The sequence below is a fragment of the Aricia agestis genome, chromosome 22 (assembly GCF_905147365.1).
Source record: "Aricia agestis chromosome 22, ilAriAges1.1, whole genome shotgun sequence".
Lineage (NCBI taxonomy): Eukaryota > Metazoa > Arthropoda > Insecta > Lepidoptera > Lycaenidae > Aricia > Aricia agestis.
This window is the reverse complement of record NC_056427.1, coordinates 5,829,133-5,846,420: the sequence shown is the minus strand read 5'-3', so window position 1 is coordinate 5,846,420 and position 17,288 is coordinate 5,829,133. Positions and strand designations below refer to the sequence as shown.

At 36.8% G+C, this 17,288-nt stretch overlaps 1 protein-coding gene across 2 annotated transcripts in view; it reads right to left on the bottom strand.

Annotated features, from left to right (window-relative positions):
* LOC121738080 overlaps positions 1-17,288 on the bottom strand; it is an 89,047-nt gene that overhangs the window by 4,811 nt on the left and 66,948 nt on the right. For both annotated transcript variants that reach the window (XM_042129914.1, XM_042129915.1), the window contains exons 3-11: positions 17,106-17,215; positions 6,996-7,090; positions 4,844-4,920; positions 4,423-4,613; positions 3,895-4,011; positions 2,774-2,853; positions 2,105-2,210; positions 777-920; positions 136-217 (exon numbers count right to left, since the gene is read on the bottom strand). In XM_042129914.1, coding sequence (XP_041985848.1) covers positions 136-217; positions 777-920; positions 2,105-2,210; positions 2,774-2,853; positions 3,895-4,011; positions 4,423-4,613; positions 4,844-4,920; positions 6,996-7,090; positions 17,106-17,215 — 1,002 coding nt within the window. The remainder of the gene's footprint in view (positions 1-135; positions 218-776; positions 921-2,104; positions 2,211-2,773; positions 2,854-3,894; positions 4,012-4,422; positions 4,614-4,843; positions 4,921-6,995; positions 7,091-17,105; positions 17,216-17,288) is intronic.

Here is a 17,288-nt window from a genome sequence, read left to right as displayed (position 1 = left end):
TGTATTATGTAGTTGCTTTTGTTGAATGAAATGTTCGTTGAACTTTAACTAATCTGAACTTATCGTATCATATTCTTGGTATATTTCTTTATGTCCACAGCTATAGACTAGGTCAAGATTAATAATATAATTTACCATCAGTTTTATTTTGTCCCAACTCCATCACAAGCTGTCTCGCATGAGATGGTATCACCGCGTTATAATTTTCCAGTATCACCTGAAACAACAAAAATTTCACATCATCATCATTATCTTATGAAACACTGTTCAAAAACATATCTTTCTGGTTTCAAGTGAAGTATATTGGGGTCTAATTTGAACCAACCAAACGTCGCATTAAGGTAATATACAGTTTGAGTGTAATTGTTCCGTTTAACATTATAAGTTTGCCTGTCTGCCTCCTTCCTCTTGCTAAACTGATTTTAATGAAATTTGGTATAAAGACCCGTTAAGTCCCGTGAAAAGATTTAAGGCAACTATTTCAGAAAAATGCACAAAAGACTAATTTCTGCGTAAGTTGCTAGCAACACGGAGTGTTGTAATTTCAACCTACCCTATTCAACAATAAGGTCCACTCTATATATTTTTATTTTATTTATTTCACAAAATACAATTTTTATGTGTTGTTATTTGTAACAACACATAAAAATTGTATTTTTATGTGTTGTTACAAATAACAACACATAAAAATTTTGGTGGGTTTATAGTTTGCTATAAACTCGCCAAAATTTTACGTTTGCTACCTAATGCTACCTCTGTCACGAATTTCAACCTACCCGCTTCAACAATAAAGTCCACTCTCGCTTGTGTCGCGGCGATCTAGCTTGTAGTGTTAGCTGTGATCTCGGCGCGTCCCAGGGTATAACGTGGAAGGACAGCGGCGCCCCCGCAATGGACTCCACCAGCATCATGTTGTTGCACTGGAAACATAAAATATAGTTGTTCATTTTACGAAAAATTACATCGTTCTTCACTCTTCACACCTACCCTACAGTACAAACGCTGTCGAAATTGAAGACTTTTTTTTTAAATAAGGGGGCAAACGAACAAACGGGTCACCTGATGGAAAGCAACTTCCGTCGCCCATGGACACTCGCAGCATCAGAAGAGCTGCAGGTGCGTTGCCGGCCTTTTAAGAGGGAATAGGGTAATAGGGGAGGGTAGGGATGGGAAGGGAAGGGAATAGGGGAGGATAGGGAAGGGAATTGGGCCTCCGGTAAACTCACTCACTCGGCGAAACACAGCGCAAGCGTTGTTTTTTTTTTTTTAATGAAATAAGGTGGCAAACGAGCAAACGGGTCACCTGATGGAAAGCAACATCCGTCGCCCATGGACACTCGCAGCATCAGAAGAGCTGCAAGTGCGTTGCCGGCCTTTTAAGAGGGAAATGGAGTAATAGGGGAGGGAAGGGAATAGGGGAAGGTAGGGAGGGCAAGAGAATAGGTTAGGGGGTTGGGCCTCCGGTAAACTCACCCACTCGGCGAAACACAGCGCAAGCGCTGTTTCACGCCGGTTTTCTGTGAGAACGTGGTATTTCTCCGGTCGAGCCGGCCCATTCGTGCCGAAACATGGCTCTCCCACGTACACGTGAGTTGAAGAACCAGATTAGTAACAGTAAAAAAATGGCAAATTTTCAGGGCCTGAAAAATTATCTGAAATAAAAAACCTGTACTTTTTATGTGTAGCATGTGGTGATAAAGTAGATAAGTTACAAGGTTTGTTCAAATTATAAGGGAAAAATCAGTATATGTCTGTATGTTACAAAATGTCAGTTATTGTGTTTATCCTATAAAGTTTATACAGTGTGTTACCGTCTTAGTGTAAACGTTATCCTTGAAACCATCAAATGAGCCCGTCAAAATGAACAACTTTTTCTATGGACTATGAGAACAATGCTGGGAACTGAAAAAAATTGCCGTTTTCATACCCATACGTATGCCCGGATCGGCAATTTTGAGTTCCCAACATTGTTATCATAGAAAAAATTGTTCATTTTGACGAGCTCATTTGATGGTTTCAAGGATAACGGTGTTTGCACAAACATCTTGTATACCTAGCGGAACCACTCACGTTTTCGATAATAATTATAATCGATAGAACTCACCATAATATGCGACTTGTACGCCAGTATCCCATCCTCCCTGTTCTTGGTCACGAGCAACATCTTGTCGAAGAGGAAGGCGTGACGCATCGCCTTCGCGCCGAATACTCTGCAATATTATAATATCATTAAAATCGGTTCAGCAGAACAATTGTTGCCCACATTTTTTTTATCGGAATCATTTTAGCAGTTACAAGTGAGTAGCGGCAACAGGCTGAAAGACACTTTCGAATTTGTGTTATTGGTCCGGATATTGGAATTGTCCATATCATTAAAATATCAACAAAATTAGTTCAGCAGTTCATGTGTGTTAGCGACAGACACACATTCGCATTTATAATATTGGTCCGGGGGGGCCGTTTCTCAAGTTTCGAATGTTTGTAGGCCTGTAGCCATCTATCTAAATTCAACGCTTGAGAATTGGGTACCTCAACAAAATCAATATCCGGACCAACATTTTAAATTCGAAAATGATTTTGATAAAAGTTTTTTGAGGTGCATCATATTTTTTTCCTGGAAAATGCAAGGTAAGGCATGATAATATGAGCCTTTACACCACGCTTTATGCTTCATACCCTGAAGGGCTGGCTTGTGTTGCAGGTACCAATGGAAATATTTTGAGCAGTATTGTCATAACCACTCAGCTACAGAGGTCGTTGAAGGGTTTATTACCTAAATGTCCCTTCGGCACACAACTCTCCGTACGTGGTCAGATCCGGGCCGTTCCAGCCGTATAGAAGCGACTGGATCTCCTGAAACATGTAAAATAATTATGTTATTAAAAATGTTTCCAAATTGATTTGTAACTTAACTTTCTACTACCACCGGTTCGGGTATTAAGCTGACGAGAAGAACCAGCGAAACAAACTCGCACGATAACTTTTTAGGAAAGTGGAAAATTGTTCTTTTTTAAAAAAATCTTACAGTGTTGTATTAACCTTTGTTCTTTAATTTAATAAAATGTATCAATTATAGTACTCTTATGTCAGCTCGCCAAAAATATGAAAATACATCCAGGCTACATGCCTCAAAACAGGTCATCAAGGTAGAAACTCTGACCGTTAATAGACACTATTTCAAAGAAACCCTATTTTCATATTTTATTCTTAAAACCTAATGAATAAGTATCGATTCTCTTTATTTATTGAATTAATAATGAGGTATCATGCAGATCAACTGTTATTGTCACGGAAAATACATTCTTTGTATACTTGTAGGAATCCTTGAGCTACGTCTACTACGAAGTGATTACAATTTCTTGTTATCATTATTGTTACAAATGAATAATAATTGTATATTTAATATCGGATACTGAAGCATAATTTTAGGCTGGTTTTATAGTTATGCGTTTCGCAGCGCCGTTGGAGCGCGCGCGTTCAAAGCTGTAACAAACGTATGGACGAACGGCGCTGCTCAAGCGCGCGACTTTAAAACGCTACTACTACCCCCATACATCTTCGAACGCGCGGCGCTCCGACGGCGCTGCCGAAACGCTTAACTATAAAACCAGCCTAAAACTTAAGTAATGCTCAAATGTATAAGTAGCTCTTAGAAGAAGAAATAGCAGTTTCGGGTCGATAAATTGACGTGTATTATGTGAATCCTGATCTCGCACCAGTCGTGTCGGTCGCCAGTCCCACTGGGTTATGAGGTAAAGGAAATGAGAACACTCTTGTGTACTGCGCACACACTTGGTCACTATAAAATTACTCCTGCGTAACTGGCCTGGTTTCAATGAAACCGACCACCGCCACCGAAATCGGTATGTGAGTTATTATAGTATGAGACCTCACCTGTACTCTAACAGCATGTTCGTGTCTTCTCTTCATGTCGTCAATGTGCTGGGCGATACCTGTCATCTTGGACAGTGCGTACTCTGTGTCGCTGGACGCGCATTGTTTCACTACGTTCTGAAAAAAAGAGAGATTCGTAACCGACTCTGAAAAGGGAGGGCGTTATCGGTTACAATATTATGTTCGTGTATGTATTTTTTTTTTATTTTGGCCTTCAAGGGGAGTAGCCAAAAAACGAATCACAGTAAAATCAAGTCTTCTTCTTGTGTAATGAATTGTAATAGAGTTTTAAATTTTAAATCATTTATAAAAATAAGAGGTCAAAAACAAATATTTCAATAGAATTTAACACATCCATCGTGAGTATCGCAGACACAATAGATTTTCAATTGTTATGCGGCAGCCGACCGCCGCTTGAAGATTGATGGGTTAAAGTTAAAAACAACGCATTTTTTACTTATTACTAATTTCTAATATTTTTGCGGCAGATAATTTCTACTTTAAACCAATTTGGGTGAAATCACACACCTGCAGCAACAGATGATACTTCAAAATTCTCTGCACGGGTTTCAACAGGTAAGAAGCGAGAGGCAACGGATGTCGCAGGTCTATCTGTCTCTCTCTAAACTCCCGGGCGCTCTGCGGCTTCGACGCCAGGGCTGCCAACCTCTCCATAGTGCGCGGATATCCGGTGCAATAGGAGGTGTAGACTGAGAAACCTGTAAAAACATTAAAGAAAATTAAAAAATGAAAGCTAGACAAAATGAGTATTTTACGAACAATAAAAGATTTAAACAAATCCAAGAAAAAACATTAAATGTAAGAAACAGAAAATATAAGAAAAGCAAAAATGTAAAAGAACACACCTATGTAACGAGAGTGCTCACACAAGAAAAAAGGGACTAGTCACAAAGGCATTATAATAAGAAATAAAAATAATTATAAAAACCTGTGGTGTTATTGACGAAACATCGAGCGATGCAGGTCGCGTCGAGCTTGCAGCTATTGAGTTCGGTGCAGAGAGACCTGGAAAAAAATATTAAATAAATCCAAGAGCAGTAGATAAATAAAAGTTATTTTATTTCTGAATAAAGAAACAAATATTTTCAGAAACTAATTGAAAAACTAAATTTCTGAAAATATTTGTTGTACCACTGGTTCCGTAACTATCCACTAACCCGGCGAGAAGAACCGGCGTAAGAAACTAGTAGGCAAGAGAAGTAAATAAGCTCAGATTTTCCAGCATTGAGAGGGCTGCTAGTGATGAATATTAATATTGCTAAGAGCACTCTGATCTTTCCGACAAAATACATTTTGGATTCTGGAGTACACCTTCTATAGCTCTAAGCCTTAAGTATAGCAGTTTTATTACTTAGTCCGTGATTCGTGAAATAAATAATGTAACAAAATAAATCGTTTAGACGACGTTTTTAAATTTCGAACATGCTTACATTATCCGCCATCTTACACGTTCCTTTTTCGAATCATCATTGACAACTCAAAACGGCGGAAGTTCAACTTAACAAATTACATATCTACAAATGGCACAATCTTACAACCTACAGATAAAGCAACCCCTCGGTAGCACCCTTGTAGGGGTGGATTCCATAATGTAGGGCTATCCCTATATATGTAGGGCTATAAATATAATAGCTTAAACTTCGAAATATTGTAAATCGTATCGTGCAGGGGGGGCAAAAAGGGGCAGCTGCCCCCCCTTCTAGATTTTCTAAAAAAGTTGCCAAATATAATGCAAACAACGATCACTATAATTAAAATCTGATAATTAAAAAAAATACAATGTTATTATAACTTATTTACAAGTTAATAACTTATTGCATAGTCAAGAGCTCGTCCTCGTAGCTTTACACATTGGACTCTGTACTGTCACAGAATATATACATGGGTGTACCTAGGGGGGGGGCAGTAGGTAAAGTCAACTTGCCCCCCCCTGCGCCATCGGCTGGCGACGCCCTTGGTACCGTGTATGTATATGTCGCAGTCATCCGAATGAATCTGCTATTTGATTGAATGACTAGTGAATTCATTGGATGAAATCGTTTAATTTACGGTTGAAGAGTGAAGACCTTTAGACGTTAAACGTTACAGTCAACGACATGACGAGTTGGTCTTAACTCTTACAGTTCGTACCTACGCACACTACAGTTTTTCACGTTACAAAACACACGGCGTTTGCCGGGACTAAAAGTATATCTAAATTTCATCCAAATTGGTTTAGCGATTAAGTTCAGATAGAAGTAACGATGAAGTGAAGAGGTAATAATATTACACAAACAGTTTTACATTTATATTAGCAACTTATATACTAAAGTTCGTCGTTGAGAAAATAAAAGATAAAACTATTGAAATTACCACAGTATGCAACAAAAATTTGCTAGCCAAATAAAAAAAGAACAAAATACATCTCTGCAAATCCCCCTATGGATCAATGATAGGGGCAGATAAAGACCCCTGTACACCGCCGCTAACGACGCGCCGCAAACGCGTGACTTGTGATAAGCTTTATGTTAATGTTGAAATTAATTTACCTTAAAAGGTTATTTGTTATTTCCAAATAAGGATTTTAACTAGTCCATTAGTTATGCTATACGTATAATAAAAGATTTTTAAAGTAGAAAGAATTGTAAAATCGTGATTTAGTATGTACTCGTACTGAACTTTTGGTAGAATGACATAAAAATAACCAGACAACGGAAATATATTTAATACATATACTATACATATATTTAAGATTTTTATTAAATGATACACATATTTAATACACATCCAAGACCCAGGAACTTTTGAAAAACTTTTTGTTCTGTCGGCGGGATTCGAACCCGCGACCCCAGGCTTGCGCTACCAACAGCCCACCAACTGAGCCACGGAGGTCGTCAAATTTAAAATAATTAAAATAATGTTGTTTGATCAACAGATTTAATGTAAAAAAAAAATGTATTTTATATGTATGTATGTCTTATGTGTATGGAGATACTTTGGGAGACGGAAAAGGCTATAGCTTGTACTAATATCTGTAGCTATATATAAAAAAATATTTGGTTTGTGATATTTTAAACAAATTACAATTGAAAGTATCTCACCTATTAAACGCGTAAATATCTTCAATGTTGTTGAACAGCTCTGACAGCTCGTCTTCAGAGAACGTCGCCTCTCGTCTCCAAACATGAAGGTAGCCCTAGAACGAGAGAAAACAAGAATAATTAGTAAAATACCTTTCCAGAAAATATTTCTATTGGTAATAGCAAAATAGAACTTTTCCGCTTGTAACGCATCTTAACATGTAGTTATTTTTTTTTTTTTTTTTTTTTTTTTTATGAAATAAGGGGGCAAACGAGCAAACGGGTCACCTGATGGAAAGCAACTTCCGTCGCCCATGGACACTCGCAGCATCAGAAGAGCTGCAGGTGCGTTGCCGGCCTTTGAAGAGGGAATAGGGTAATAGGGGAGGGTAGGGATGGGAAGGGAAGGGAATAGGGGAGGGTAGGAAAGGGAATAGGGTAGAGGATTGGGCCTCCGGTAAACTCACTCACTCGGCGAAACACAGCGCAGGCGCTGTTTCACGCCGGTTTCCTGTGAGAACGTGGTATTTCTCCGGTCGAGCCGGCCCATTCGTGCCGAAGCATGGCTCTCCCACGTAAAAGTTAGTGAATAAAGCTCAATTAAGAACCAAATTCTCAATCATTATAATGTAGAGTCTTGTGTATATCGTCACGTTGTTCGTTCGTTAGGGAACGAACAGTACGAATGAGGCTGTTTGTCCACTTTATGACCTAGGCTATAGGTTTCTTTTTGCCCTAGGCCATTACAAAGCAGCTGCGGCATGGGTCGCTATAAAAACTCATAAAGGTCATAAAGTGGCATTTTAGATTTTTTGTCGGTCACGGTCATTTGCTGCAAAAGATCGGAAGGCTAACTTTAGGCCTAATTTCACCAACGTGCGTTAGTGCTTGTTAAAATGTCATGTCTCTTTCATTCATATGAAAAACGAAAGAGGTAACGTTAACGTGATAGTAATTCGAGCATTAACAAAATTGGGCCTTAGACTGCCAACCAACAGAGCGTACACCTGATTTTCTGGCACAACACAGAAAAGTTACTGCGTTTAATTTATGTACCGTATCGAGTGTTAGAACAATGCTCATGTAAAGCGATAAATGCGAACCCACTACCTGTCCGGGATTATTTACCTACTTCAAACAAAAGGTAGTAATGTTACTGACCTCCGTCGTAAAATTGTGGTGTACCTCACATTTTACTCCCACGATGTTGAACCCTACGTTATCGAATTAAAGTTTATATTCGCGTTGAAATATGGGTCGTTAAATGGTAAATGATTTGTAAAGCACCTTACGCTTTGGCGAATTCTAAGCTAAAGCAAATTCATGTTGGTAATTTCAGGAGCAGTTCTTGGGTGGCACGCACTTTATTCATTACTTCAGAAGACGTTTATTTTTTACCTGTTAGCAAAATTAAATGACGATTACAAATTTGTCTTTACTGTTACAAAACTATTAACAAAATTGTTTAAACATCGTAAATATCCCTAAATTTCTTTGATTTTAAAATCCCTAATAAAATTAATGACCCCTGAAAAACTTTTTTGAATTTTTTGAATAACATGAATTTATTTTACTTTAATATAGACGTTTTTTTAAACAAATTCGTAAATGCTGACTAAACAATCTTCTAGTTTTTTATTAATGGATACTTTTAAATCTGTCACAACTCACAAGTCACAAACGCGACAGCGACAGTTATACCAGTGAGAAAGCTCCTTTACAGTGGTGTAAAATAACAAACGGCAATGCTCGGTGTAATGAAAGCTGTAACATGAGGCTGTGGTCATCATCATCATCAGCAACCGCTGTACCGATTTTGATAAAAATTATCCATACCTACTTATATTATAAATGAGAAAGATGTGTCTGTCTGTCAGGCCGTTACCTCTTCACGCCCAAACAGCTCAACCGATTTCGCTGTAATTTGGTATGGAGATAGTTCGAGTCCTGGGAAAGGACATATGATATTTTTATCCTGGAAAATTTTACGGTTCTCGCGTTACAAACGATTTGCGGGCGCCTGGCTAGTCGTCTTGTATAAATAAAAAATAATTTTAAATATTGTTAGCCTCGCAAAAAACCCGAGGACGATTTGGCTTATTTTAGTGTTAAAATAATCGTGGAAGTCCAGGGAAGGAAGTAATTTACAATAATTAAATTGACGGCTCATCTAGTATCGAATATATTTACTTTAGCGGTCACTTGCTGCGAGGATCGGAAAGCCACCTAGGACTTCACCATAGGTTTGAAATGATTATTATTTTGGCCAAAAACAGTTCAAAGATAAAGCTAATAACAGTTATAAATCAAAACGACATAACAAAACATGCCTAGCTGCTTTCTTTACACAACCCACTGACTATATTGTACGTCTCTATTCAAATGTAATCCTACACGACCATAACAATGGATGGAACCGGCAAAACCTGTATGAGTGCCGAGTGGACAGTTTTCCAAACATAAAACACGAAAACTCCAGAACGAGAGTGCAGAATTACAGGAAACGAAACCAACTGGCAACATTATGGTCGCCATTTTGAAAAACCCAAGCGTTCGGTTTTTGATTTTTTTTAATTATTAAATATAGTTTAGAATTTGCACACCATTCTTAATTCGATTTTCAATTTTGAAATTGCGTCGAACTTTTGTTGTTATGAAGTTTTGTAGCTATTTACTGTGAAGAGGTAACAGGCACAAACTGACAGACACATTCACATTTAGAATATTGGTATGGATTTCGTCTCTAGTCTATAATTATAATTTATATGTTCCCGATGATCCGGTTCTGTAGGCGTGGGTAGTTTACAGTTAGACTCATCCATATTATGTGTAACATACATCAATGTTTAGATACCAACTACAATGTATAGGGAACGTACAGGAATTAAGTATAATATTATGTTGCGGCTTGTTAATTATTAGTAGGACAATCTATTCGTTTTCAGGGTTCGACAGTAATAATTATTTGAAGATGTGGTTCTTTACTGCGCAATAGGGAACCCTGCTATTTAATTTCGCTCTGTCTGTCTTGATAACTTTGAGAATGGACGTAAATAGACAACACTTTGCCCAGCTATAGATGGCTAATTGACTAAACCTTTTTTAATTTGACTTTTGTAACTTAAAAAAGATCTAAAACATTTCATTGCCTCTCAAGTCTCAATAAAAGAAAACACGGAAGCCATTTTATTCGCCATATTGAAAAAGATGCCGCGTTCCAGATTCAAATCCGGGAAGCTCTTTAAATCCGACGTATTAGGCATAGACTATAAACTTAATCGTACAAAAACCCACCCTATTAGGTGAAACCGTTAGCTAACATTTCCACTCTGTTACAGTGGCATAAGTTTTAGTTTCGTTTGACAGAAATATCGATGGTCCATAGCAATAAATAACGTTTTGAGCTCTATCCTATTTATTTAAATTTTAAGGTTTAATTTCACTTGACAATAGACACTAATATAAAATGAACTCATAACTTGTTAGAATGTCGTAATGATGATAGTAATAGGGGCTAGTTTATTATAACTTAGCAAAATGGGAGGTCTTTCATCTCAATTAACAGAATAAAGATGATTTTTTATACTTACTTTTTTATTGTTTATTAACTTTTAGGCGCCAAAAAAGTTATTAAGTGGCGCTTATTTTTTAGGAACAATTTCTTTTTAGGGTAGGTACCCAAAGGGTAAAAACGGGACTCTATTGCTGAGACTGTGTTGTCTGTCCGTCTCCAGGCTGTATCTCGAGAACTGCTATAGCTAAAACGTATGAAAGCCGTAGTAAGGTAAAAATGCGCTTTAATACCTGTGTTCCTACAATCAGGTGACTGTCACCGCTCATTACCTCGTGACTAATTAGCATGATAATACTTTCACTAAATACTTAGATAAGGCCGAGCTTTCTCATCATGTTGTCAAATGTCAGGTAAAGTTAAAGATCGTTTGGTGAAAAGATCGACGAATTATTTTCAAGTAAAAAATGGAAACTAAAAAAATATCAACCATTTTGATTTTGTGTGCTGTGATAGACTGCAATAAGAACCACCGATCTAGTAGATCATACCAAACATTTTTAAATGCATTATCTATGGATGCTTATATATTAAAACTAGCGGCCCGTCCCGGCTTCGCACGGGTGGACATTGATTTTTAATTTTTTTTTTTTTCAATCTTTATTTCTTAGTCAATCTTTATGTTAAAGTAAACGTGATTAAGTAAACGTGGTAAATGTAATGGTTGGGATAATTATTGTTACACTTGATTAAAATATAATTCAATTATTATTATTAAATCTGGTAAATACTAACTAAGCTATAGCTGGTAAGTAATTTGGCCTGGTTTGTACCGGGCACCGGCGCAACGTTACTATCGCATATTTTTCACCGACTTCCAAAAAGGAGGAGGTTATATGTTCGGCTGTGGATATTTTTTTTTTAGATTAAAAAGTAGGATAATAATTGTAATAGTCAGACATACGATATCGCGGACTTTTACGTTGATGTTAAGAGGATACACCAGGGGCTAGAGAAATGAAAAAAAAGTACGTGTAATATCTATAGCTGTCTCCCTTACCTCAAGCCTATACCGCAGAACGCGATAGAGACAACTGCAGAAAATCCAGAAAATCAACGATTCGTTGTCCCCTGATTCCTTCTCCAAAACTTAACCGATTTAAGTACTTTTTTCATTAAAGATTAAAAAAAGGCTTGAGCTGTGTTCCTATGTTTTGCTTTTTTTTGTATAATCTAGTCAAATCTGTTTTCTGGACGTTTGAACACAGCGGAAAATCTGGCCAATTTTTTGGGTTTTTGAACGTTCATATCTTATTTAATAATTAAATTATGAAAAAAAACAAAACATAGGGACATTGTATTAGTGGCCGTAGATATTCAGGAAAAAAATTATAACTCTTACTAGCATTATCCAGAGAGGAAACAGGGGACAACGTTTGTATGGAAAAAAGGGCGGTGTGGACTCCTCTTAAGCGAGGAGTGGAGCACCATGGGGTTTTAGTGGGTAGACTACAAGAGGCATACTCCGGCCGATATCGCCAATTTGCCGGGGATGCGTAAAGCATTTCCCATGTTAAAAAAAAGAGTGCATAATTATGGTGTTTCTTGTATAGAATTTAATGGGAGACTAAGACTCTAGTACATCACTTTGAGTCTATAATTTATAAAGCTTACAATATATGGAATATTTTGGTAGTTTTTTTACACAATTAACATTAATGTTAATACGGTTCCCTTTTTTCTCTCATTAAATAATTATAGGCTACAGCCTATGTTCAGCAGAAATAGTGTAGATTTAAATAAAAATATGCATTAATTATACTTCCATCGGCATCGTGGGTATCGCAGACATCGTGGGTATCGCAGACACAATAGATCTTCAATAATTGTTATGCTGGCAGCCGGCTGCCGCTATTGGAGATTTATAGTTATAGAAATTAATTATAATAGCACTCAAAAATAATAGTCATTCAAAACGTAATGAATTAATGAAGCACTATAATATTATCCCATCAATGAAGCGGCACCCGGCTGTCGCATAACTATTATATTATAAATCTATTGTGTCTGCGATTCCCATGATCGAGGTAATAATAATTAATATTTACGTGGACTCTCCGGACGAGCACACCCGCGCGGCGCGCCTTGACGACGCCCAATTCGCAACGTGCAGCAGAAATCGTAATATATTAATTTCGCCATAACCAATGAGTTTCTAAAATACTTAGTAACATAGAATATCATTGGCCATAACATTAAAACCAAACGTCAAATTTTATCCATTCAAAGACCAAATATTATCTACATTAACTGTACTTAGTAATGAAATAATTTATTTTGATAAGAATTAATGCCATGAGTAAAATAAAGGCATTTAAATGTAGTCCAAAAACATTTCAAGATTTTTTAATAAAAAAATGGTTATTGTGCCTCACTCAACATAGATAGGTATAGTGTGTCGCGGACTTTTTTGTAGATATTTAAAAGATCTACAATTACGTTGAACATTTTATGGTTCTATCTTTTATAGTTTAGGCAGCGTACGCGAAAAAGGTAACATTTCTGGTTGATTTTTTACACCTTGCGTCCGAAAATCCCAAATATCTTACAGAACCCTATTTTTTCCAAAATAAAATTTAGCCTATGTTCAGCAGAATTAATGTAGGATTCCAATGGTAAAAAGAATCTTTCAAATCGGTCCAGTAGTTTCGGAGCCTATTCAAGACAAACAAACAATCAAATCTTTCCTCTTTATAATAGTAGTGTAGATAAGTCTTACAATGATCCCACTTAGCCACATGTGCGTTTCTATATCTGGCTCAATGCATGTTGTATTTTTGTTCTGTTTATGGTATGGGTAGCTGATGCAGACTGCAGTCCCAAATATTTCGGTATCTGAACCGTGATTCTACTTAATAATACAATTTCTAAAATATTACAATGTCTTATGTATGTCGCAACTCGCAGTCATCTGGTTGAATTCGCTATTTGATTGAATGACTAGCTAATTCACTGAATGAATCCATTTAATTTACAGTCAACGACTTGAGTTTGACAAGTTGGCTTTAGTTTTGATGTAAAACGTTACAATCAACGACTCGAAGAGTTGGTCTTTAGTCATTAAAATATTAAATTATTTCATTCAATGAATTCGCTAGTCATTCAATCCAATAGCCGATTCAACCAGATGACTGCTACACTTAAAATACTTACTTCTATAATATTATTATAGTTTTGATGCAGTATCGCTATAATCATTATAAATCAAACAATTCCCGATTCTAAATCTCTAATAAATGTCGATAACCAGAATAATATTGAACCGACAAATTCTTTGGACCAAAAAAAGATCAAAATCCATCCATTCGTTTGGATGCTACGATACCACTGACAGACACACGGATAGACACGTAAAACTTGTAACATGCCTTTGTTTTTGTCGGGGTTTAAAAATGTCTTGGTAAAAACTGACAAGTGCACGTCAGATTTGCTTTGGTTCCGTACCTACAAAAATGCACTTACTGGTTTTAGTTAGAAAAAGAAAGTTAAAATCAATTTGTTAGGGTTAATTAGATAATTATTTTCAGATGATTTAATTTAAATAATTAACGCGAAAACTGTAACAAAAATAATTAGAAAGATTTTTTAAATCGAAAAAACTTTCTTATCAATCAATTATTATGGGAAATAATAAAACGAGCGAATAAAAAATTACTTTGCGACTGATGCCGGACATACTGTTTTAATAACATGAGCGGTATTAATGTGACTAAGCGAAAAATAAACTAATACTACGACTAATATTGATTTATAATAAAATCCAGAACGAGCTTACAAAATGTGGATTGCGATTAATCTATTTCAGATATTAAAATTCTATCCGAGCGACTGTATTACTAAGTGAGCGACTGGAAATACATAGCGGGCAACTTCAATATTAAATATAGATTCAATTTTTTCTAAGTGAGGTTATTTATTACGAGCTACTAAAAAGTTCGTTTTGAGCAAACTTTTGTGAGCTGCTTTGTTTATGATAATTGGTTACGGATATTCTATTTGAGGCTTTGTATTTTATATTTTGATACGTGTTTTAATTAAAATTACATATTGTAAAATGCGTGTGAATTCGAATGGGGGCGGGGCGACGATTCGATGCAGTCAGGTGAGTTGGGCTGCGGACCAATACGACTTTTTTGGGTCAGGTTAGATGGCTAAGGCGGGAGCGTAGCGCAGTGAAGCTCCCGCCTTAGCCATCGTGGTTATTTTTTTCTAAACCACCCAGAAGTAGGAGCCCTGCGTAGCGGGGCTCCGTCGAATCATAATTGAAGCCAGTTGTTTTTTTTTTTTGGTATAGGTCGTCATTAAAATTTTACCCATTTCTTTGACGTTCCGTTAAGGATTATAATTTGTGTAATTTATTAATGATTTATATATATAAACGGGGTTTACCCCCTCCCCCCTCCTCCCCAGCCCCTCTAAATCGTTGGGTAAAATAATTTAAGTTCTTATAAATAGAACAATACATATTTTGGGATCATCAAATCAAAGTATGAAATCCTTTCTATCTTTGTTAGCTACCACTTTTTTTCACATATAAAATGGTTGTTCCTCTTATCCAAATGAAGCTACTCACAAAAATTTGCTTGATAGTAATAAAAAAAATTGTTCTATCCCTGTCCGTAGTAGTCCCTGAATAAAAATGTTTCATCAAATAGTTATTTCATATTCATTTTTTTTGTTTTAATGTGAGCTCATTATACTCTGCTCATTAGTGTATTTTTCAAAGTGGTTTTTGGTATTCGAAACACTTCATTTAAGATAAAATACCGCTCAGTATAAAAATTACATTTGTCAAATATTGAAAAAAATGCAGTACGTAACATTGGCACTCAAACAGATATTAGGTCGCTCAAAAATTATAAAGCTGCTCATTTTGTATTTTAAGTAACTCAAATAAATAATTTCTAAGTTGCTCACCTTCAGTCGCTCAAATAGTAATTCTGTAACCCAAATTTAGTAATTTTGACACCTAAAACTGTAATTTACAGTCACTCGATTAAATACTACCCAATTATTATTATCAATATATCTATAACCGATAATAGTTATCGGTCTGCTACCTCTTCACGCTTAAACCACGGAACGGATTTTGATGAAATTTGGTATGGAGATACTTTGAGTCCCGGGAAAAGACACAGAATGCTTTTTATCCCAAAAATGTACGGTTTCCGCGCGATAAACGAATTTTGGCGCAACGGAGTTGCGGGCGTAATGTAGTCAGTAGTACTAGTTAAACGCCAATTGTCTGCCAGGCTCTTGTAGCAGACAAATCTGAGGCCTAAGGGTCTGTTTCACCACTTTCTGATAAAGTGCCGAATAGGCTATCCACAACTTTTTTGACAGATTCTCCATACTTCATCTGTCAAGTTAAGTGGTGGATAGTCTATTCAGCACTTATCAGGCAGTTGTGAAACAGGCCTAAGTCTAAGCACACTAGGCCGAAAATACGCAGCCGAAGTTCGACATGATTACGTCAGCAATGCGCTACGCATACAATATAACGCGACGTAATTTCGGCATGGTGTGTCATCAGCAGGTTAAAATACATTGCAGGCGGAATCAAGCCGAACTTCCGCCGCGGAAATTCGACATAGTGTGTTTAGCACTAATTTCTCTGTTGCCCCAAAAATCTGGCCCCGACGTTAAAAATCCAGACAAGATGGCCGCTTGGCGCCAATTTCGTAATGAATTCGCGAGACTGTTGCATGTCCGAAGTAATTTAAATATTGATTAAGACTGCAGTTAGGTCTTTGGGTCAGTGGGACGCGTCGCCAATCGCCATGGTTACAGTTGCCATGGTGACGTTTGCGAATTGATGATCTGTCACTACTGTCAGTAAGGAGGTCGACGAAAAATTAGAGGTTTCTGATTTAGGCCGAAAATTATGCAAGTTCGAGAAATTGAAGATAATGATGATACAGGCATTTTATTTAAAACAAATCATGTAAGGGAAAGTTAAGCATGCTTTAAAATCAAAATGGAGTCAACAGTCAGTTAGAAAAGGTACTCTAAACAGCGTTACGAAATCTACTTATTTCAAAGGCACGGAAATGCAGTAGGTTAAACAAACAGCTACCGGAAGGGAGAGAAATAGGTGTGGAAGTGAGATGCAACTATTTATTTGAAAATGCGATGCCAAATTTAAAAATTATTATAAATACGAACAGAAAAGTAGCATAGACAGCTACGCAACTTGGTCAAGTTATGTCAATTCCAATTTTCAGTCAACAGATCACGACTAACATTGACTTTAAATAGTAATTTTGGTCTACCCATAAACAAAATTGTCTTAAGGTACTAAAAGGTAATCTAGGCATACCCTTCTAGGTCTAGTGGTTTTAAGATAGGCTTTCAAACCCACAAGGTTCAATCCCCGCGTCGATTTTATTTATTTGGACAATATTATCCTGATTTTAGGCTTGATTTTCGGGCAAAACTAAGCATCCAACAATATTTGAGGTAAAATCTCAGCATAGGCCGACTTAATCTTACGATGTAAGGCCTTTAAATAAAGAAAAAAAACTCAGCATCCACCTCACAGCAAATTAAAAAAAACTCACCTCAACAACTTGTCTCAAGTCCTCCACATAGACGTTCTCAGTTTGAACGATTTCAGCGCAGACCCGCTCCAACTGGGAGAGACCTGCCATCTCGTCGACTATACTCTGTCCTGGAGAGAAGAAAGAGAGGTAAGAAGTAAGAACGTAGATTCAGTTGAAAGAGAAAAGAAATTAGGTAAGAAC